The following is a 22,606-nucleotide window of genomic DNA, read 5'->3' as shown; positions in this document are numbered from 1 at the left end:
GTTGTCTTCACAAAACCAAATTACTGTCAAAAATGGCAGTTTTAACCAAACCTTCCTGCGCTAAATACAGTCAATGATTTTTTTTTTTTTTTTAACGTTTGTCCACATTTTAAGTTTGCAGAGCGCTCTGAGCAGCAGCGCCGGGTGAGCCAGATGGCGTCCTTTCATTTGCTGTCGCCTGAACGCTGGAGGCCAGCTGCCGTCATGGATCTGGAGCCGGGACTGTTTACATTGAGCAGCTGGTTAAAATGAGATTAACAAGCCGCTGACATTTCTTCTCGTGTCTGAAGTCAGTCGATCACCAAACCCAACACGTCTGACTCTGAGTTCGCTGGTACTTCGTTAAAGCTCGCCGTCAGGGCAGCGGCGGTCGTTTTCGGCTCCTTCAGACTTGGGGACTTTCTAATTTGAGATCTCTCAGCTGAAGTTGGGGCTGATTGTCGTCTGAGGTTAACGTGAGAGGACCGGCCCGCCGAGCCGCCGGCAGACTGAGACAGAGCTGGACGGCGGTTCAGCCGGCGCTGCTCAGTATCCGGGACGGGATGCCATCCTGCCAGAGCTCCGGCCAGCTCTGTGTAAAGTCACCTGCTGCCGCCGGAGACAAAGCAAATCCCAGCCTCTCTCTAGTGCGCCTTGAACAAACATATCACCTCACAGCTACTCTAGCTGCAGCCCCGTCTGTCTGCCTCCCCCCGTCCCCCCGTCCCCCCCGTCCCCCCGTCCCGAGTCACTCTAGCCTACCGCTGTGACAAGGTGTCCAGGATCGGACTCGGAGATCAGACTTGGGCGGATTAACAAAGGCGTGACACTGGATCCGTCCGTTGGGTGGAAGCAGGGGAGAGGCCGAGGCTTTCTGGGCCGGTGGACAGTAACCAGGCCTGAAGTCTTCAGAAAACAGAAACCCTATCCAGGCCTGTGATCTGCAGACCCCTGGCCCTGCCTCCATCAGCTCACCTCTCCGTCTGGCAGACTGTCCCGGATTCTGACGATGGAGGCTCCACGCCGCGTCCGGACGGCCTGAGCTGTGGTGGAAGTCCTCGACCCTCCACCGCCGCTCTGAGCCTCAGCAGCGGTTCTATCGTTTCGCTGTAAATGATGAAGACGAATGTGGTGTTTTTGCTGCCGTCCGTCCTGGTGGGAGCTCCTGTCGTATCGATTGTGAACCACATGCATGGCTTCCGTCAGTTTTTCCTTCTCGTGTGTTTGAATCCTATGGAGTTTTGCTGGAAACGGACACCAGGTGACCTGACGCCTCTGTGGACTGCAGACTGACACTGCTCCTTTGTGGTGTTCTTTAAAAACCCTTTGGGAAGGTGTAAACTCATCCATCTCCTTAAAAAGGTGTCTAAGCTGTGGCCTGAGGTCTCTCTGCTTCTAATGGACCTGCAGCTTGACTCTGGATGATATCGTACTGCTGCCAGTTTTCTATGAAACACATAGTTTTTGAATCATTACTTCTAGTCGAGCAACAAAGAGTGATTGAGTGAATATTTAGTTTTGAATCAGCGTGTTTGTGGTGACCTCTGCCCTGATGAGGGTCCTCAGCAGATGAGTCCTGCTGGCGCCCGTCAACACCGTCCAAACTGGAAAGAGCGAGCTGCTGTGGAAGCTTTCTCCCAGTGGAAAGACGTTTGCCCCGTTCTGAGGAGTTCCACTTCTTTCAGCCTTCTTGATCTTTCTGAGTGTTTTCGGTCTGAGTCCTCCTTCCAGGTTGAAGCACTGCTGCGTTTCTCATCACCTCGGTCTTGGTCGCTCGTCCTGTGTTGATCTTGGTTGATTTGAGCAAAGCCCCGGTTGGCTCCGGGCTCCCCAGGCCTCGTCCCTGTTTGCCAGTCGTGCTGCGCTAAAGGTCTGGTAATGGCTTTAAAATGGATTACTGCGTCACGGACAGGCATTTGGACGGACTCCTGAATTGTAAATAAAAGCATTTGAATCTCGCGTTCGCCGGGCGAGCGGAGGAGAAATTCCACAGTAACTAAGTAAGTGGAGGTGGCGGAGCAGCAACTACCTAAACAGATGTGACTGTGACGGCGGCGAGCCGGAGACACTGGCAGCCTCGCTCCTTCATCTCATCTGTTTTCTTCCAGAGATCATCAGGACAGATGAAGTAACTGGAGCTGTCTACTTCTTCTTCTTCTTCTTTTTTTAATGGCTTTCTGTCTGTGGAGGACCGGGCGGAGCGCGGGGGCGGAGCCCTGGGTGCGTCTTCAACGGTTCAAATCTGGCGTGGCTGATTGAATCGAAACAGACAAGGACGAGAGCTTCCAGGAATTCCCCCTGAGTGGCAGTCTTAGAGCTGGCAGCGTTCTGAGACAGAACCACTCAGACTGCCTCACAGCTTGTTGTGATTATCGTTCATGTCTCTTTACAGTGTCCACTCCCAGAGACTTTTTCAGGTTTCCTGTCTGTTCATGCACTCAACTCTTAACACGACTTCTAATCAGAATTTGAAAGGTCACTTTTCATTGATATTTGGTGAAAGTGAGGATTGGTGAGCTGTGCGATGCTGCTTCTCTCCATGAGGTGGTGATAGCGAGGCGCTCTGCCGTAACTCCATCTAACTGTTGACTGAGACATGAACCAGTTCAGGAAAGAGCCGGTAGACGACTCGGTCAGCATCAGTACTGCAGCTCTTTGGTGTTCCAGTCCTCGGTGCTCTCAGGGTCAAGGTGTCCTCTTTGGTCCTGTTCTCTCAAATTCTACCTGTTGAAGAACATCCTGATTCCAGAAAAGACATTTCTTCAGACGTTTCGGAGCACTGAGTACATAAAGCTGAGTCCTGAACTGCCCAGATTGGTCCTGCCTTCAGACGGGGGTAGATGTGAGTCTGGAAACGGCTGGAATCCAGTCCTTTATCTGAAGAGCAGTAGAGTCTTCTCTGATGGCTCTTGTCCCGGCCTCTGAGGAATGAATCACAGCGGCGAAGGCCTCGCGTTGGAACTCAGCTCTTGGTGACTTGATGTAAACCATCATATGAAAGCCTCACACACAGTTAGCGGTGGCACGGAGGTGTGTGTGCCCTCGCTACGCCCCTGCAGGCCTCTGAGCATCGCCGTCCGCCTCACTTCACATCTCAGCCGTCTGGTTCTGACCTCCTCTGCTCTCGGCTGCCGGGCTGCAGCCGAGCGGCCGTCTTCCCGCCGGGCTTTCAGCAGATTACCTCCCCGACACGCCTAATGCTCCGTGTTTTATGGCCGAGTAATGTCGGCTTTATGCGGGGATTTGAACCTCTAAGCTGACCTTGAAACACGGCCGCCGCTCGGGCCAGGCTTTGCTAACAGGCCGTGATTTACGGCCGGGGCCGCTGTGGATCGGAGCCACCGACGTGGCTGGAGCCGTTTAGGGCCGACCGTTACAGCTGGCCGCCGACGGGCAGAGCGGCACAGACGCTTCTCACAGAGCTGCGCTGCTGTTTCCTTTCTTTTTGGTGTTTCTGGACGGCATGAAGCAGCTGCTGTGCTTCAGTAGCAGGGAGGATGACACCAGGCAGGATTTACTGCTCTCCACTGGGGATCAGAGGCACTCGGCAGCTTGAGGACACTCAAATGAACTCATCCTCACACGCCGCTGCTGCTGCTGCTACTGCTACTGCTAATACTAGTACTACTGCTACTACTGCTACTGCTACTAGTACTACTGCTACTACTAATACTAGTACTACTGCTACTACTGCTACTGCTACTAGTACTACTGCTACTACTAATACTAGTACTACTGCTACTACTACTACTACTGCTACTGCTACTACTACTACTACTGCTACTAGTACTAGTACTACTGCTACTACTACTGCTATTAGTACTACTGCTACTACTGCTACTACTACTACTACTACTACTACTACTACTACTACTACTACTGCTGCTACTGCTGCTACTGCTGCTGCTGCTGCTGCGATGGTGTCACCTCGCTGGCGTTTCGCCACCTCTGCTGTGTTGGAATCCTCTCCAGGATGTCCAGCTGGAGGCTGCCGGGCCGAGGCCCGGCGGTCGGTCCTGCCATGGGGCCGTGGAGCCAGGCAGCAGCATAGCTGACGGGACCTGACAGCAGCCTGTACGCTGTCAATGCAGTCCTGCACAGCTGCTGCTGCTAAATCACAAACACACTGCGTCCGTGTGTGTGTGTGTGTGTGTGTGTGTGTGGTGGTGGTGGTGGTGGTGGGGGGTGGGGTGGGGCGGGGGGCAGAGAGCGCGCGGGTCTGTGTTTGTGTTTGACGGCGTGGGCGCCGCGGCGTGCTGGCGTGCTCCAGTGATTCCTTCTCGGGGTGATGAAGTGTTGCGGCTCGTGTAAATGAGCAGACGTTAACGGACTCACTTTCCACCCCGGCGGCTCCCCGGAGACGCGGCTCCGCCTCTCGGCGGCGAGGCCGATAAGGAAATGTTTAGCCGGACTGCTGAAATGATTTGGACTCCTGGCCGGGCCGCTGGGGCGTATCAGGTGCACGGTGGGGAAGGGGGGCTGTTTGTTCAGAGGCTGAATGAGCTGGAACGCTCGGAGCAGTGAGATCTGCGTTTGTGAGCGCTCAGTGTGTGAAGCCACATCGCCGGTCGTTTTGCTGCAGTGTGGATGGAGGACGGACATGTTTCCCTACAGGTGTGCACATGGCTCCTCGCGCACGTGTCCCGTCCATCCACTTCTCTCACTCATAAACACAATCTGTCCTTTCAGATCCACGAGCGGCTGCAGCGCTATGAGGAGAGCAAGCCCCTCCCCGCCCTGGACGCCGCCGCCGCCCTGGCCCAGCAGGTAAACACCCGTCTGCTGTAGGACACGAGGAGCAAGCCGTGAAAACCTTCTAGTTTAACTAGTTGATCAGTGTCATCAGGTTTCACAGATCAACAGATCTGGAAGCTAAAGGAGAGTCTCCTGACGATGTTCCCCACAGCAGCCATGTGTGCAGAGCGGAGGTCTGAGGACTCTGCTGAATGACTTGTGGGATTGTTACGGCCCCTCGGGCCTGCTTCACTCTGCAGCCATTCAGCACTAGAAACTCCAAACAGCAGCATTGCAGCTAGCTTGGAGCTGTGTGTCAGTATGTTTTGCACTCGTACATGAGTAGAGAGAGTTTCCTGAGCCAGACACTCGTCTGCAGCCCATCAGTGGTTTCCAAACTGGAGTCCAGGACCCCTTTGGGGGGCAGTAGAGATTCTGACCGGCTCCAACTTTTTGCATTTCACCGTCCCCAGGGACTGGAGTTTGACGCCTGTGCCTTGGGTCTGAACAGATCAAAGCACCACCTAGTGTCCTGAAGTGGTATCGCTGATCTCGTAATTGAAACCAAATGCGTTACACGTTTTTATTGAATGCACCCAAAAATGTATAAAAGGAAAAAAAAAGTGTTTTGCTATTAATGGGAAAAAAATCATCATAGATACATCAACATAGAAACCAGAGGGACACAATTAGCTCTTTTCCCCGTTTGTATTTTTCCATCCCGTGTTTGTCCAGGAGCTAATATGTCTGTTTTCCTACAGGAGTAAATGTTGTAAAGTTCTGTATTTATTGGCTGCACGTATGTGGAGGAGTTTTAACGTTTGGATACAATTCCTGCAGGAAATGTTCTGCTTTTAAATCTTGATTAGAAGCCTGAAGGTACTCAGACGTCACGTCTGACCTCTGTCTGCTTCGCCCCGTCCTCAGCCGGTCTCCGTTACAGTAACCGTTCCGTCACGCCGTGTTTTGACCAAACGTCTGTCCGGAAAGGGAAGCCCAGCTCTGCGGAGGCAGACCGATGGCTTTCCAGAAGCGGCAGTGAAACGCTCGGATCAGGAGGAGCGCTGCTGATGGATGGACGTGCACGGCGTCACGTGCAAACCTCCCGTCAGTGAAGCTGTGAAACGGTCACAACACGGCGATCAGCTTTTCCTTCCATCGGGTTGGATTTGTCAAGCGAGCGTGTGGCGTCCTCGCCTTCGTCACCGTGTCGTCCATCTCCAATATTTATTGGAAGCCACACGTGCACGTACCGCTCACAGCAGCGTGCACGCACACACCTGTGTAAACCCAGAGCGGGCGGGGGGAGCGCTCGCTAAGTGCTGTGGTTTTGTTTGAAATCCCGGCTCTGTTTATTGTAATCAAAGCGCCTCCGTCTGCTCCGCCCCTCCCGGGGAGCCCGCGGCCATACATCATCCTAATGAGCGCCGAGTCGAGGCGGAGATGAGAGAGCGAGCCGGGCTGCAGAAAGTCCTGCTGTGGTTTCCTGACCTTCTGGGGTGTCGTCGGACGGCGTGACGGAGAGAATCCAGTTCATAGCCTTGTTTTCAGAGTGTGTGTGTTTGTACCCTGCTGGCCACAGAGGGCGCTGCAGCCAGGTGGCGTCAGGGACTGGTCCCGCTTCACGGTTCCTCTGGGCTGAAGCAGAACCCCACGTTTCTAAAAGTCTGCCCGAGTTCTCCTCCCGTTCATGCCGCTGCTTTCTTTTTCTCTCTGTCAGGTAACAGACGCTCGGATTCAGGCGTCCCGCCGAGCGCCCCGGCGGGACGATCGGGTGTCTCCTGTCGTCCCCCGCCGCCCGCTGGCCGGTGTTTGGAGATGGGGTCGGTTTTCAGCCCCGTCGCCGCTTCAGGGGAACGTTGTTGAGGTGGCGGCTGAACGCCGCGGAGCAGGAAGAGGGGCCGAGATCTGCAGCGAGATGAGGCTCAGCTCAGGCTCCGCTTTCAGCTAATGGAGCCGTAATTTATTGGCCAACATAAAACGAGACTTTGACCTCCGTGTGGCCCCCGGCTGCTGCGTCTGCAGGCCCAGCAGGTGACGACCGAGGCCCACCCCCACCACCCCCACCACCCTGGGCCTCCTGAACCTGCTCAGCCCGGAGTCCGGTCCAGTCCGAGTGTCCAATCAGGAGAGCCCGTCACGCCGTGTCGACCTTGCCTGAGTCCCCTGACCTCACGCCGTGGAGCTGACCCCCCCTTTCCCTCCTCCTGCCAGCTTCTCCACAGCTGCTGCTCCCTGGAAACGCCACCGGGTGGCGTCAGAGAGCTCAGACAGAGCAGCTGGTTCTGCTGGAGGACAGACGCTGCTTGATTCAGATCTCATCAGTAACTCAGTGGACGTGTCCTCTGTTGGCCACAGTGCCGTCTCCTCTAACCTGTAGCTGCATGTTGATCAGTCCAGGCTTACTGCAGCAGAACAACAAGAAATACACAGAAATACACACCTGCTTCCTCACACACTCCAGGGTCATCAGGGTCGGTCTCCACTCTTCATAAGTGTTTATTCCTATTCGATTCAAGGAAAGTGTTTTGTGCTAAACCGGCATGTTATGGGTCAGAGTCGCTCTTCTGTTGATAGCTGAGGAGTCCTGCAGAGTCCTGCAGAGTCCTGCAGAGTCCTGCAGAGTCCTGCAGAGTCCTGCAGAGTCCTGCAGAGTCCTGAGTGAAGCGTGCAGCTGTCCCAGGCTCAGCAGAGAGCTGTAAACCCACACGGCGGGATCAGACCTGTCCAAACAGCGCTCTGACGTGAACAAATGAAATGCACACAGCCTCAGAGGAGCAGCTCCGCCGCTCGGTGTGAAGGCCCCCGGCTGGAAAAAGTGACGGAGCAGCGTTGTCAAACATGTCCCGTCTGTCCTCCAGGCTGAGTGATGGACCAGCTCCTGGAGCTGGAGCTGGACGGAGGAGGAGGGCTGGGAATGGACCGCCGTTATCTCCCTCCTCTCTCACTGGAGGCAGCAGCGACATGACGGACGGTGGAGGAGACAGTTGACCTTCGTCTCATCTTCATCCTCATTTCCCTCCATTTGTCTTTTCAGTCCCTCGCTCCCTTCGTCCTCCGGCTTCTCTTGGTTATTTGTTCTGCGTTGGTGTCGAGCAGAGCACAGCGGGGTTGACTGAGGCGGAGCAGCAGTCACCTTGACCCCCATGGCCATTCATTAGGAGGACCCCGTCCCTCTCAGCGGGGGGCGCCACTCATGGAAACAATGAGGGTGGAGGGCCCCTCAGGTCAGCCCGAGTCCCCCTCAGCCCCAACACCTTCCCTGGATCAGGTGACAAAGCAGGACTGAGACTCCTAGCTCATCGCTGGTTGCAGAGATGAGTCAGTCCCTCTGCTCCGTCCCCCTGATCAGTCCCTCTGCTCCGTCCCCCTGATCAGTCCCTCTGCTCTGTCCCCCTGATCAGACAGCCTCTCACAGCTCCCTTGGTTTCAGGGGTTTCTGTTCTGTTTTCTTTCCTTCCTGAGATCCTGGCTGAAAGACGATCTGGCAGAGTAGTAAATTCAATCAGAAGGGAAGGTGTCAACAAGTGGGAGCTGTCGGTCCCCTGACAGGGTGCGACCTGGCCCCCTGCTGAGCGGAGCTGAACTCAGCCCGGTTCACCTCTCCTGTGGTTTTGCTGTGGTTCAGCTGAAGGTTGGATCCTGGGGATCCCTCACCGGCTCTCAGAGGGTCGTCTGCTGGACTCCAGGACTCTGGACCCAGTTTCCATTAGATCATCGTCTCCTTTGGGCCCGCTCCTGGATGTGACCCTTCACCATTTGGAAAAAGAAGAAAACCTTTAAACTGTAGAACTAGGAAGTGAAATTCGGTCTAATTGTGGCTCTTTTTTTTTTTTCCCCCTTGTCCTGTTTGGCAGCTGGGCTGTGCAATATTGTATGATTGTAGCCTTTTACTGTCTGAACAGATTTTACTGTTAGCAGCAGGACGAGGCTGAATCTCCTCCTGCTGCTGCCTTTATTTGAGACTGGCATCTGGCATGGCTGAGGACAGGACCGGGACGGAGACGCTCAGAGAGCGAGAGAGAGAGAAAAAGAGGAAGATAAAGGGAGGGGGAACGGGGGGGGGGGGGGGGTAGCATAACACACACCCACACATATATATATGTATGTATACGTTCCCAATACGACATATCACGTGACAGAGAACAGTCCATAACCACAGCACTTATAACTAACGGAGAGAGTAACAAAAAATCGATGGCTAACACCAGGACTGACAGAACCCCAACAGATTATTATTATTTATTTATTTTTGTCAAGTTAAACACTACACAATCAGCCACTACGACTACAAGGGTATGACAAAGGGCATCTTACTTTTTTTTCTTTCCCCCCTTCCCTACAGCAGATCACCATTAGTCTAGCCCACCACAGGAAAACAATTTAACTAATTCCACAAGTAGAATGTGAAGAGTGATTAACGATCAGCGTGATCATGCAAATGCAATAGTGATAGTGTTTATGCATATATGACCTCTGACCCCTGCGAAGGTCAGAAGCAGGTCAGAGAGGCCCTCAGGGCCCAGATAACCGGCGGCCATCCCAGAGCCCAGATCCGACCCCCTCCCTCAGGCAGACACCCACGCTCCGGTCCAGAAGAGGGCAGAGGAACGCCCCGGTCAGGAGCCCCGACGGCCCCGGCAGCCCCGCGGCCCCGGCGGCCCCGCGGCCCCGGCGGCCCGGACCCCAGTAATAGACTAATCGTGGCTCTTTGATACCTGGATCTGCAGGACTGATGGATAAATACTATCTCCACTCCAGAAAAGGTTTCTATTCCTACGAGCGTCTCCCAGACTGAAGCGCCCTGACAGACCACCAGTCTGTCCTGAGGAAATACCTGAACTCACAGGGAGTTAAAATACAGAAGAAGCCAATGTGAGTCGGTCTCTGTTGACTCACCCAGCAGGAACGACTCTTCCTGACGTCTAGTCAGCTGTCGGGACCTCCCTCTATTTCCCTTTTCACAACAACACAGCTGTCCAACAGCTACATGTAAGAAAGACACAAATCCAACAAATTCTGAATCCTCATTGCTGACATTTCTGGATTCTGGAGGCCGAACCTGACTTCCTGTTTCACTTCTTCTCTGAAGGAATGGATGGAAACATGAACTACCTGCTGGCCTGAAGGTCTTTTTCATCCAGGTTTTCACAGGAAGGTTGTTCTAAATTAATGAGTTCTAGTTTTAGATATATTTATGTGTCAGTGTGTACATTTTCCAGATTTTCCGCACTAACCTTTATGACAATGAGCCATTCTAATTACTGATAAGGTACATTTCAGCGTGTCTCCATCTGGGCTGATACAAACAGTGCTTCTCTGGTTTTATCACTGATTGTAGTAATTGATGACTACACCACTGTTGACCTCGTGCTCATAAAATAAGCCTTATTAGCTGTCAGGGTATTTCATCTGAAGGAGAAACCTCCATTTGTTCCCCACCAGCGTGTTTAATGGTGTTTTTTGATGTATGGTATCAGGAATGCATTCTGTGTTTTCTCCTCTCAGCTGTCCGACGAGCTGGAAGCCAAACCAGCCACCGCAGAAACCCAGGAGCTGCTGAAGCTGCTGCAAAAGCCCCATGTGAAGGTGAGTTCAGGCCCTGCTCCCACTGCAGTCTAGATCCTCCTGGCCCTGGCCCTGGTCCAGGTCCTGGTCCTGGTCCTGGTGCTGGTGCTGGTCCTGGCCCTGGTGCTGGTGCTGGTCCTGGCCCTGGTGCTGGTCCTGGCCCTGGTGCTGGCGCTGGTCCTGGCCCTGGTGCTGGTCCTGGCCCTGGTCCTGGCCCTGGCCCTGGCCCTGGCCCTGGTCCTGGCCCTGGTCCTGGTCCTGGTCCTTCTCTAACCGTGACTCATGGGCCAACATTAAAGGTGCTGTAGGCAGGATTTTGCTAGTCAATGCTAATGTTTCTGTGTTTTCTTTGGATTAAATGTTAGAGTATCCATTGATAATCCTTTAGGAGTGTAGCATAACTGCTCTACCGCGAGGGCGCAGCGTTTCCATCTGTCTCTGTTCTGAGCTGAAAAGGAATCTCAACAGCTCCAGGTATCTTTGACCAATCAGAAGAGGCCATGAGCCTCTAACCGTGATTGGTCGAGGGGCATTCGTCACACGTTCTTGTGGGAGGGGCTTAAGTTGCGTGAGGGTGTGATGTCAGAGAAAACAGGACAGGATTAGCTGTGCTGGGTTTCAAATCGCCATCTTAGATGGGTCAAATCGCCATCTTGCTTAGGTAACCCTAAGCAAGATGGCGGAGATGCGGAATCCTGCCTACAGCACCTTTAAGGCTACGTTATCTTCAGTGTTTCTTCTTTCTCAGGACATCGTTTTCAAACCGCTGGCGTGTGAACGAGAGTCATTGCGTTTTATTTTGAAGCGTTTTCGCGTCAGCGGGTCCTGAGCTGAGTCCAGGCTCAGTGTGAGCGTGGCTGTGTGGTAGTTGGATTCCTCAGAGGCTGGAAATAGTAGCAGCAGCCCGGCAGCTGTAACGTCACCGGGGAGCCGGGCCGGTGCTCAGACGGGGTTTTTAACCAGGAGGGGCGGCAGAGTGCCGCCGCCGCTGCCCTGCTTCTGAATGGTCTTTTAAACACAGCCTGCCTCTCCTCCTCCCCAGAAGAGATGACGTGCTGGGAAATCCCGTCCATTAGTGAGAATCGGCGGTTTCAAGCCTGTAATCCTCCGTCCCAATGAAGCCCGCTGGCCGTTAGAGTTAAAACGAGGTGAAAAACATCCTCCTGAGCGGAGAGGCCCCCCCCCCGCCCCGGCAGAGACCAGCTCCTCCATGCTGACTGCTTCTCAGCGCCGCACTGGGCCGTCTGGCGGTTCTCCCGCCGCCCCCGGCCGAGCCGACTCTCCTCGGCCTGCAGCTCCGGTGCAGAACGGGGTCAGCCAAGCAGCTCCGCGCCCAACAGTGGAAAACATTCAGCTCCCGCTTCCTGTGCTGCAGCCGGGCCAGACTACCTGCTGCAGCGCCGGGTTCCATCACCGTGTTCGGATCAGCCCGGGGCTTTTCACACATCGCCGAGCCGCGGAGACACCGAGACGTCCCCGGAGCTCCACCGGACCAGACATCCAGGTCCAGGCAGGTCCGGGTCTTCCTGTCACTACAAAACACCTGATGGCTGTTTGTGAATCATCTGGACCTCGGGGTCTGAATGGGACCCCCCCCAGTGGAGGACAGTCCTTCAGCAGCCCGAGGTATTCGCAGTCCTCAGCTCCTCCGTGTCTCCGTCCGTCCTCCAGGACTCTGCCCCCCCCCCGGTGTAAATCTCTGCTCCGGGGTGTAAAACACAAGCAGATGCTGCTTTGAATGGCGTCTCTGTGCGATAGTAACTGTATCGCTCTTAATTATGGCTGAAATGATCCATTCCTGGGGCGTGGATATAAATCAGCCTCTCCAAAACTCTGCTCTCTGCGTTTCTCTCTTCCTCAAACTTTCTCTTTTACGATCTGCACATGAGAAAACAGCCATTAGCCCCCCCTCCCGCCCTCCCCACGCCGGCAACACTAATATTGACAGTGATGAAAGTGCCAATTATGACGGCCGCCTGTTTCCGGCGCAGGCTTTGTGTCGACTGCTGTGTAAAAGTTTGAGGTTTTGCTGGATGTGAAAGCGTACCTGCCCCACCCCCCCAGCGCCCCCCAGCCCGGGGCGAAAACAGGTTAGCCACACCGGCAGCCAGCGGGGGGGTGCAGGGTGCGGTTTGAACCAGAGGCCAGTGCCAGGAATGTACCGGCAGGTTTATTTAGTCAAGCTCAGTGATCTGTTTTCCTAGGATCCCTATTATCCCTAATGAACACAAACACCGGGGGACCAATGGAGGAGCAGGCCTGCAAAACAAGGCCTCCCTCTCCCCCCGGCCCACCAGACCCACCAGGCTCCACACAGACCAGGACCTGAGAGCGTGGCGGGTACTGAGTCTCTCCAGACAGTGGTCAGACTGGAACCCTGGGCCGGGCTGAGGTGAGCGCCCTGCTTGTTGTGGGTCACTCTGGGTGAACCGTGGACCTGCTGCTGAGGCGGTCCTCACCGAGGTGCTCCAGACCCGTTGGCTCCGTCCCGTCCAGTGTCCCCATGTGGAGCTGGAGATGTGGCTTCACCACGGTTCAAGACATCCAGAGGACGGTTGGGTTTTCCACTGAGGCAGACCACAGCCGGGACCGTCTGCTGACCTGGAACTCAACCCTTTTCTCAGGTTTTGAAGGTCTGGAGGTTTTATCTGATCAGAATCAGCAAACTGTGAAACTTCAGGTACTTCGGCAGATGAAGCAGGTGGATTGTATTCAGATTACTTGCCGCCTGCTGGGCGCCGTCCCCCTGCGGACGGGGTGACGGACCGCCGGTGGACTGGACCCCCCCCCCCCCCGCAGAGCAGCGTCGGGCCACATGTCTCCACAGTGTTTGTGTTTTCTGCCCTCTCACCACAGCCTGCCTCTTACCAGACCTGCAGAACGGAATCTTTTCAATCTAAACTGGTTTCCTTGCTCCCTGAAGGGGAGAAAAAAGACAAACAACACCAAAAAAGATGGTGGCCACAGAGGCAAGTAGCTTTTCTTCAGTGTAAATATATCTGCGCTGACATTTAGCCGAGCTCTGAAGGACCGCACTGTCCACTGCTCTGCTGTGTCTCCGTCCGTCCAGGATCTGGTGTTTCTGCTCGCGCAGGTTCAGCCTCGCCTCTGCTCCCCTCATCTGCAAACACTTTGAGCCGAGAGCGGTCCAGGCCAATCTTTCAATAGCATAATGACAGCATCCCCAGACATACAATACAAGGCGGAGAGTGTTTATGTACGCAGCGGCCGGCGGCCAGGAACATGTTGTTAGCTCTGCTGTGAAGAGCGAACAGGCTGGGACGGGGACTGGGGGGGGGGGGCGGTCAGGCCATGGAAGACACAACTGAAGAAGAGCAAACAAGGAGAGCAGCCGGGATTAATGTCGTCTGAAAGACGTCTGGACCCCAGAGAGAATCCCTCTCTCCACTCTGCAGTTTGAACGCTGGATCCCCGTTCGGGGTCGGTACCGCTGCGGGTTCAGGCTTCGGGGTTTGGCTCTTTCTCGTGGAAGAGAATAATCAGAGCGTCTGAACCGGAGCGTGTGGAGCTGGACCGTCTCTCTTTAACCCTTTAAAGTTCACCGAGGCTTCACTGGTGTGCAAATCTGACACGAGACATTTTACCAGCCACATGTACTCGCCGTGTGGCTGAAGGGTAACAGGTATGTGACGGCCCACCTGGGCGGTGCTCCAGGAAAACCCCGTCGCTCTGAAACACTCACCGTAAAGAGCAGATACTTCAAGATGTCCGAGACTGAGAACAAACCCGTTTCAGTGAATCTGAGTGGAAACCAGGGAATCGTCAGTTTAACCAGTGAGACAGATTCAGGACTGTCGTTTCCAACCCTCTGTTCACGTTGACCTTTTACTTTGAAAAGATCCAGGAAGTCGACATGACTGAGGAGCTGATTGTTGACGCTCCGCTCTGGACGTGTCTCCCGTTTGTGTGACTTTTTGTGTTTCATCTGCTCCAGTCAGCTCTCCTGCCATCTCACACACACACACACACACAGGTTTGTATTTCTATCCTTGTGAGGACACTGATTGACATAATGCATTTACTAGCCCCTGACCCTGACCCTGACCCTAACCCTAAAGCTGCGTTCACACCGCCAAGTGCTTTCCGCGATTTTGCGTCAGAAGACAATTGAAAACAAATGGGAACGCGCGTTCCAGCCGCGATGAGACGCGACGCGATTTTGCGTCCGACGCTGAAGTTGGGAAATCTGAACTTTGGCGCTTCGTGATTTTGCGGAAAACCAATCAGAGAGCGTGTCCATGGTGACGTAGGTCAGGGGGCGGGGACTCATCCTGGCGCAGCTCCGGGAGCAAATAGTGAAACTCGCCAAACTCTGACCGTCTGTGGATCATATCGTGCTCCAGGCACGGCGCCCTGTCCGCCGATGGCGTCGTTGTCTGGCTTTACTAAGCAAATAAAGCCAAGCCACCCGCTCAACAGGGTTAGCCATGATGCTAAGCTAACACAGGAAATACAGCTGTAAGCCCCGCCTTCCAACCGGACTCTACACATTTGACGCGTTCGGTGTGAACGCAGCTTTTGGCTCCGCGTTGTTCAGCGTCGGACCTCAGAATTGACGCGCGTTCATCTTCTCGCGTTGACGCAAATTCGCGTTCGGTGTGAACGCAGCATAACCCAGACCGCAACACTATCCTTGTGGGGACCAAGGAAAACGCGCGCGCGCGCACACACACACACACACACACACACGCAGACCTCCTCCTGTCCGGTGGAAAAAGCCGCACGCGTCCAGCTGCGTCTCGGTGTGGACACACAGCGGGTAAATAGTGTTAGAGGGACGTTGTGGACGGCCGGGTTTTCATCTGCGTGGCGTCTCTCTCTCACTCTCGCTCTCGCTCTCTCTCTCTCTCTCTCTCTCTCGCTCCTTTAATATCACGTCTGCTCAGGAAGGTGTCAAATACCCGACCAGCCTGAGAACTTCATCTCTGACGGTCCGCCGCCCTGCTGCTTGTTTCCCAGCGCTCGGCGCCTCGTTCCCCGTTCCCCGTGCCCCCTCCCTTTGATCGGGGAGATGAATGGCGGCCGAGCGAGCGCCTAATGACAATTAGTGCAGGTTCTGTCCTGGAGGGCGGTGGAGTCCGTCAGGCGGGACTGGGACTGACGCCGTCCTCCCTGCAGTCTGTCTTTTCTCCGTCCATTGAGACGTGGCGTGGAGCGAGGCTGGGCTCCACGCCTTGCCGTGCTTTAACGCGTCTTCGTCTTCGTCTCGTGTCTTCCAGACCCTTCTGTCCGTCCACGACACCGTCGCCCTGAAGAGCTACGACCCGGAGCTGCCGCTGCTGCCCGAGGACCTGGACGACGACGAGGACTCGGTCAAGATCATCAGGCTCGTCAAAAACAAGGAGCCTCTGGTAAGTCTGTCCGCCCAGGGGGTCCAACAGGAGGCACGTGGACCAACACTGGCCCACAGGAGGAGTGTTTTGGACATTTCGCTGTATTTTTCACCAGAAGGTTTCATGAAAATTTGAGTCATTTTCTGAACTTATTTCTTGGAAAAGAGATTTTTACGTCTCTCTTAGAGCGGTGATGAACGTTGGACAGACGAGGCGTCTGAACTGAGACGTGTTGGACGCTCTTGTTTCACTCCCCTCTGAGCCGAAGACGCTCCGGCAGCCTCCGGGTCTGCGTTTCCGATCAGCCTGAGTGGATCTGCAGCCGCCGTCACGATGTGTTTGAGGTGATCTGGGTCGGACCGGAGCGTCGGGGATCGCAGGAGACGGGAGACAGAAACGCTCCGTAATGCAGATGTAAGTGCAGGGAGGACGGGCTGCGGAGCGCCGCAGAGGTGGTCAGGATCCACGGCCGCCACATCAGACGGCGTCAGGAATGCACGAGGCGCAGCGTGCGAGTGGAGCGCAGTGCGTAACGGCGCTGTGTCCTCAGACCGGCGGACATTACCCCGCATCCCCCTCTGGTATCGGGGAGCGTCACGCCGCAGACGGAGCCGATGCCATGCATGCTTCTGAGGTCCCGGTCTGTGGAAGTCCAGCCCACAACCTTGAAGCTGTAAGTGCCCCAGAACCGACCACAATTGCCCCGCTCGGGGTATTTTCAGCCCGTCTCGGCCGGGCGTCTGAGCGCTTGCTGGTCCGTCTCTCTCACTGCGACGTGCCTGTCGTGCGCTTCAGACGCCGTCACCACCCGTCATTCCACTCATTCCCGGGGGTCGCGGCGGCTCCTGGCCCCTCCAGACAGCGGGACACACCTTCTCATTTCCGCCGTCGAGGTTCCCGGGTTCCGTCGGCTGACCTCCGTGTCCCGCGACACATAAACACCCGGCGGACGTCTCGGCCCGTCCTCACGCCGCTTTGTTGTGTGCTGTAGCCCCGCCCACCGTCTGATCCGGCGCCGGCCATGGCGGCTTTGTTCTGACCGCCGCCCTGGCTCCGGGCCGGCGCCCGGCTCCCGCCACTCACCTCGTCCTGCTAGCTGCATGTTCAGCGTAGCTGCTGGAGGGATCCATGTGGCCCGGAGGAGCGGTCCAGGTCCAGGTCCAGGTCCAGACCCAGATCCTCAGCAGCTCGGCTTCCTGAAACGCTCCGCTCAATGCGGCGGCTCCGCTCAATACGGCGGCTCTGCTCCGGGGTCACGGGTTCGGGTGTCATGGCGTCCGTGTCTAAACAGGGAAGGTGGTGCTGAGGTCACCGCAGGGTCAGGGATATAAATACGCCTCCAATTTTGCGAGGCGTCGCCGCTGTCTAAATATGACGTTTCAGCAGCAGCGCCGCAGCGCCGCCGCTGGGTTTTCCGCCGGTGTGTTTAACTCCGGCCCCTCCCTCCGGCTCTGGAGCAACACCGGCCGCACGCCGAGGATCCCAGCAGGAAGTCCAGTCGCCATCACGGCCGCCGGCGTGAGACGCTAACAGCTCTCGTTCACCAGCCGCTCCTGGACACTCCCACAGCGGCAGAGAGGAAACCGAACACCAGCCGGCTTCAGCCGCCCGGCGGGGAACAGCCGCCGACCCATAATCCCCCGGGGTTGCAATTTAGGCCTGAGTGCGGTGCGGACACCGACGGGAGAAACAACAGCCAGGACAGACATGTGGACCATGTTTCACTCTGCGGGTCACCCTTCACACACCTCACACACTCCTCGTGGGATCGGGAAATGAAAGAAACTGTCAGCGTAAAAGCAGCTCAGCAACCATTTGGAGGGAAGTTTTTCAGAGAGCAGACAGTAAATTAAAATTAAGAAGAACAAGAAGTCTACATTTCACCGTCTGTGCGTCTTTTTCATCCCTGTGCAGGAAAGGTGAATTATGAGGATTGGACTCTTCATTTGAAGCTTGATTACGAGTTCACGACTGATGTTATTATTCGCAATTTTAAGAAGTTAAAGGAGGGGTATTATGCAGAATCCACTTTTTGAGCTTTTTATAAAGCTATGGAGTCACTTCCCCATTAAAAAGATGAAATGAGTTATTTTATGAACCATTAACGCATATTTGAGCAATCCCTGAATCTCCTCTGGCAGCCATGTTGAGACTGAAACGCTCGATGCTGCACAGCTCCGCCCATAATGCACAGCTCCGCCCATAATGCACAGCTCCACCCATAATGCACAGCTCCGCCCATAATGCACAGCTCCACCCATAATGCACAGCTCCGCCCATAATGCACAGCTCCACCCATAATGCACAGCTCCGCCCCAGCTCTGACAAAGCCTGCACAGCTCCTCCTGCACAGCTCGCTGCCCCGCCCCTCTCCACTCTTGGAGAATGCGCATGGAGATGGACGCTCTGAGGGGTCGCTAGCTCGAGGCCGCTAAGCTGAGGAGATTCTTAAAGAGACAGGGACTCATTTCCAGTGTCTGAGGCAGCCTGATGCAGAGGAACTTTTGATTTAGGTCGTTCTTGACACATGCAGCTTTCACCATCCAACTTTGAGCAAAGCTGCTGCTTGAGTGCTGTAGACTGATACTGAAGGGCTAGAAAACACGTAATACCCCCCTTTAATGGTTGGCGTTCCTCCATCGATTAATCACCATTAAAACCGACAGCACTAAAAGAACAAAGAGCAAATGTTAGTCTGGAGCTGCTGCTTTATGGTGTCAAACATAAGGCCTGTGGACCACCATCACCTGGGTGGGTGGGGTTCCTGATGGGACCAGTGAGGGCTGGGCGGGTGGAGCAGGAGCTGGTGGAGGTGGTTCCAGGAAACAGGCCTCCTCAGATGGGCTTTACTTCTTATTGTCTCATGCTAGCTGTTGCCAAAGCTGTCCGTCCCTGGGAGAGGGATCCCTCCATACTGTGGTTCTCCCCAAGATTTCTTCTTTTCCCACTGGGTTTCTGGAGTTTTTTCTTGCCGGATGTGAGGGTCGAAGGCGGTGGTTGCTTCGTTCTGTCTCGTTACTGTAAATATTGACATATTACCATTATGCTTATTCACTGTTTTTACTTTTACCGACAAATGTAACATCTTGAAGCCCTCTGAGGCAACTGTTGTTGTGATACTGGGCTATACAAAAATAAATTGATTGATTGATTGATTGAGATGGTCTCTGACGTGTGGAGTATGGATCAGACTCTGCAGCTCCGCAGTCTGCTCCGGTTTCCAGACCCGGACGAGGTCCTGCTCAAGCCGCTACAACGGCCTCTAATGGAGCAGTGTCCTCGTTCGCCGCCGCTCCAGATGGATTTGGGTTTGCCCTTTAGCTCCTGCTTTCAGATAATCAGCCTGGAGCGCTCAGACCTGACTTCATTACAGCAGAGTTGCTCAACGTCTCATATCCACGCCGTCTCTCCTTACTGCTCCTCTCCCGGGCCCGTCTGCCGGCGCTCATCCACCAGGCTAGCTGTGATGAGCTAGCTGTGATGAGCTAGCTGTGGGTCTTGCTATTAGCTCTGATGGATCCACGTTGCTCAGAAGCCTGGCAGCTCCTGCAGAATCGAATGCAGGAGGAATCGGTCCTGTTCCCGTCCCACCGGCTAACTGCCTCTAGCATCCAGTGCTAGCTCCTCTGATGGACAGAACTAAAAATGAAAAAGAAATAGAACTGCGGCTGCTGCGCCCGTCCAACGTGAGATTCAGTATCACTGTAGAACCTTCATTCAGACTTGTGGCTTTTCCGTCTCGTCAGGCGGTTCAGGTGGTTTCAGGTCTTCACTGACAGCAGAACCAGCTGAAGAGCGTCTCAGAACCTCTTCCCCGCGGCGGCGCCGGGACACGATGAGCTCTGACCCCCGCTGAAGCTTCAGGAAGGAGAAGGGCCTTTTCTACTGTTTAGGTTGAGATTGAAGAGGAGGAGGGCTAACGACAGCAGAGCAGACAAGCTAGCTCCTCTGAGCGGCGTGCTTCAAGAAGCACACACACCTGAGGACGGGCTGACCAGGGCTGTGTGTGTGTGTGTGTGTGTGTGTGTGTGTGTGTGTGTGTGTGTGTGTGTGTGTGTGTGTGTGTGTGTGTGTGTGTGTGTGTGTGTGTGTGTGTGTGTGTGTGTGTGTGTGTGTGTGTGTGTGTGTGTGTGTGTGTGTGTGTGTGTGTGTGTGTGTGTGTGTGTGTGTGTGTGTGTGTTCTTGTATTTCTATCCTTGTCGGGGCCAAATGTCCCCACAAGGATAGCAAAACGTGAAACGACGTGCCTTGTGGGACCTTTTTCCGGTCCTCAGTAGGAGAAACAGTGTTTTCTTGACCATGTTGTTGTTACTGAAAAAAGTAAAAGTGCAAAAACATTTCTTTAGGGTTAGGCTTTGTTGTGGTGTGGGTTAGGGTTAGGGTAAGGGTCAGGGTTAGGGGCTAGACATGAATGGGAGTCAATGGACGGTCCCCACAAGGATAGAAATACAAGACTGTGCGTGTGTGTGTGTGTGTGAGACACCACAGAGAGGGTCTATCTGCTCTGGTATTGTCTGGCTCTTTTCCCCGTCGTATTCCTGTGTTAAGAAAACAACTTTCACATGTCACTTCTCATTTCCAGCAGTGAGAAGACCCAACACACACAGAGTATGTAATGAGTAAGTTTCTGGCATTGCTGGGATAGCGAGGAGACGACAGTTCCACTGCTTGAATCACAGCACTGTCCTGAGCCGCCACACACACACACACACAGATCAGTCTCAGTATCCTGAAACTAGAACGGCTTCAGACGAGTTGAGTGGTGAAATGTTTTCGTGACTCCAGAATCACTTATTCATGTAAACCAGGGCTGTCAAAAGTAACGTGTTAATGGCGTTAATTAATTTATGTAATTAATCTAATTAAAATTTTTAATGCAGTTTAACACATGCCCACCGTGACAAGCCTCACCTCTATCAGCGGTGGCGGTAGTGCACAAGCATGGAAGACAAGCTGCTGTTAAAGCTGGTGTCCGGAGTTTCCGTTCGTTTCCAAGGTATGAATCATTTTTTAACAGAGCTTCAATGTGTCAGTCTGGTTCCATACTATACTACAATAGCCTTCGTCTCATAGACCCCCATGTTATCTGAAAAAGCGCCGGTCAGCTTCAGCCAACAGATTTCGAGCTTCTGCCTTGTCATGCTGACAAGCCAGAGAGCACGCCGCTCGCCCAGCAGAGGAGAGTTAGCTCTGCAGCAGATATATCCACTGTCTGCTGAACATCCACCGTAAACAGCTCAACATGGAGGATGCTGCAGGACTCAGAGGCTCTCATTTTCACCCGACAGATAACAGCGTGCACAATCAAAGGGGCGTGGCTTGGTCGCTCATGAAAGCAGAGGGAGGGCGGAGCCTCGAGACTTTGGATTAAAAAAACCTCTCTCTTTCAAAACTCCGGACAAGAGCTTTAAGCACCGAAGAAGAAGAAGAAGCCTCACCTCTGAGACAGCAGACAGGAGCCAGAGGAGGCCTGATCAACTCATTTATCAAAACAGAAGAAGACAGCAGTATGGAGGGAGATGAGCCGCTGGCCTCATGGATTCTACTTGTTCGATTAAAAAATGTTGAAGCACTTTTCTGTTTTCCACACAAAAAGGAACACTGGCTGAGAATGCCCTGTTTAATTGTGTAAGAAACAAGTGTGGTATCTTTTAGTTTTACTTTTCTTGTGGTACTACATTTGTTACAGACCTGACAGTGTAACTCCTGCCAAAAGCCAACTTTAGAGGGACTGCAGAGGGAGCACTGCACACACACACTCACTCATTATGTTACGGTGTGCATGTTTTAGTTTTTTGATTATTTATTTTATTTGGAGCCTTAAATATAAAACACTTCACAAGTTAAATATATATAATCATGTCCTGTCGTTTTTTTAATGCAATATCGGAAATAGGTATATTTCAGACATAGTTGGAAATTGCGATTATTTGTGATTAATCATGATCAATTAATTTGTAAGCTGTGATTAATCTGATTAAAAATTTTAATCATTTGACAGCCCTAATGTAAACATCAACTTTCTGTAGAAAACAGCATAACTGTAACATCCAGATTACAGAGCGTCTTCCTGACAGTTTGACTAATGAGTCCACCATGGAGACGGCGCTCTCTCTCCACTGACAGGTGATGGTGGAGATTTTGTGCTGCAGTTGAACAGAATTCGAGTAAAGCCATCAGAGTCTGAGGTCTTTCTTCTGCTGGAGCAAGGCCTCCTCTCTCTCCTCTCTCTCCTCTCTCTCCTCCTCTCTCCTCTCTCTCTCCTCCTCTCTCCTCTCTCTCTCCTCTCTCTCTCCTCAGTTCTGATTCTTTACAGAGTTGCGTTTCTCTTTGTTCGATCGTCACCCTGAAGTGGTTTCCTGACCTCGACCCGGTCCTGCTTCCTGCTGCAGGGTCCTGAGGGGGGGTTTGGGGGGTCAGGTGAAGTGACACACTCCACCAGCAGGTATGATGGGAGCTAATTGTGTTGTGATGTCGGAGGAGGCCCGCTAGCCGCCTCCCATCTGGCTCCGGGCCGCCGCCATGTGTTTCCACTCTGGCCCGACGCGGCGGGCGGCAGGAGTTTATTGTCGCCGTTACACTCTGCTGCTGAGTGACATCATGTGGAAGCCGGCGGCCCCTCGGCCCCGTTTGTTTTCCCCCGCCGCTCCGTTCAGAGGAGGAATAACGTTTGCCGAATGCCGCGGCGCTCCGCCGTGTGTGGAGCGCTCGCCGCGGGCCGAGCGCCACGGGTTTGAACTGGAGCGCCGTGCTTGTTTTCGCTGGCGGTGAAGAGACTCGGCACCGCGGGCCCCTCGGCAGACGGGGGCCCCGGACCCCCAGAGCCGGGCCGCAGATCCGGGCCAAGGCTCTCGTCATCCTCCGGCGGCCGGGGGCCGCGCTCGCCGCCCCGTTAACACGCCGCCTGGCCAGAAATCCACCGCCGCCTTATCTGCCGAGGCCTGGTGGCAGCGCCGTGCGCTGACAGCCGG

At 54.2% G+C, this 22,606-nt stretch overlaps 1 protein-coding gene across 4 annotated transcripts in view; it reads left to right on the top strand.

Annotated features, from left to right (window-relative positions):
* Window positions 1-22,606, top strand: part of mpp7a (MAGUK p55 scaffold protein 7a) — a 111,868-nt gene that overhangs the window by 38,560 nt on the left and 50,702 nt on the right. For all 4 annotated transcript variants that reach the window (XM_030099830.1, XM_030099827.1, XM_030099829.1 and 1 more), the window contains exons 4-6: window positions 4,669-4,746; window positions 10,222-10,302; window positions 15,522-15,653. In XM_030099830.1, the coding sequence (XP_029955690.1) occupies window positions 4,669-4,746; window positions 10,222-10,302; window positions 15,522-15,653 (291 nt within the window). The remainder of the gene's footprint in view (window positions 1-4,668; window positions 4,747-10,221; window positions 10,303-15,521; window positions 15,654-22,606) is intronic.

This window comes from Salarias fasciatus, chromosome 9 (genome assembly GCF_902148845.1).
Source record: "Salarias fasciatus chromosome 9, fSalaFa1.1, whole genome shotgun sequence".
Classification (NCBI taxonomy): Eukaryota; Metazoa; Chordata; class Actinopteri; order Blenniiformes; family Blenniidae; genus Salarias; species Salarias fasciatus.
Note: the sequence above shows the minus strand (reverse complement) of the source record. Positions and strands in the feature narration are given on the sequence as shown.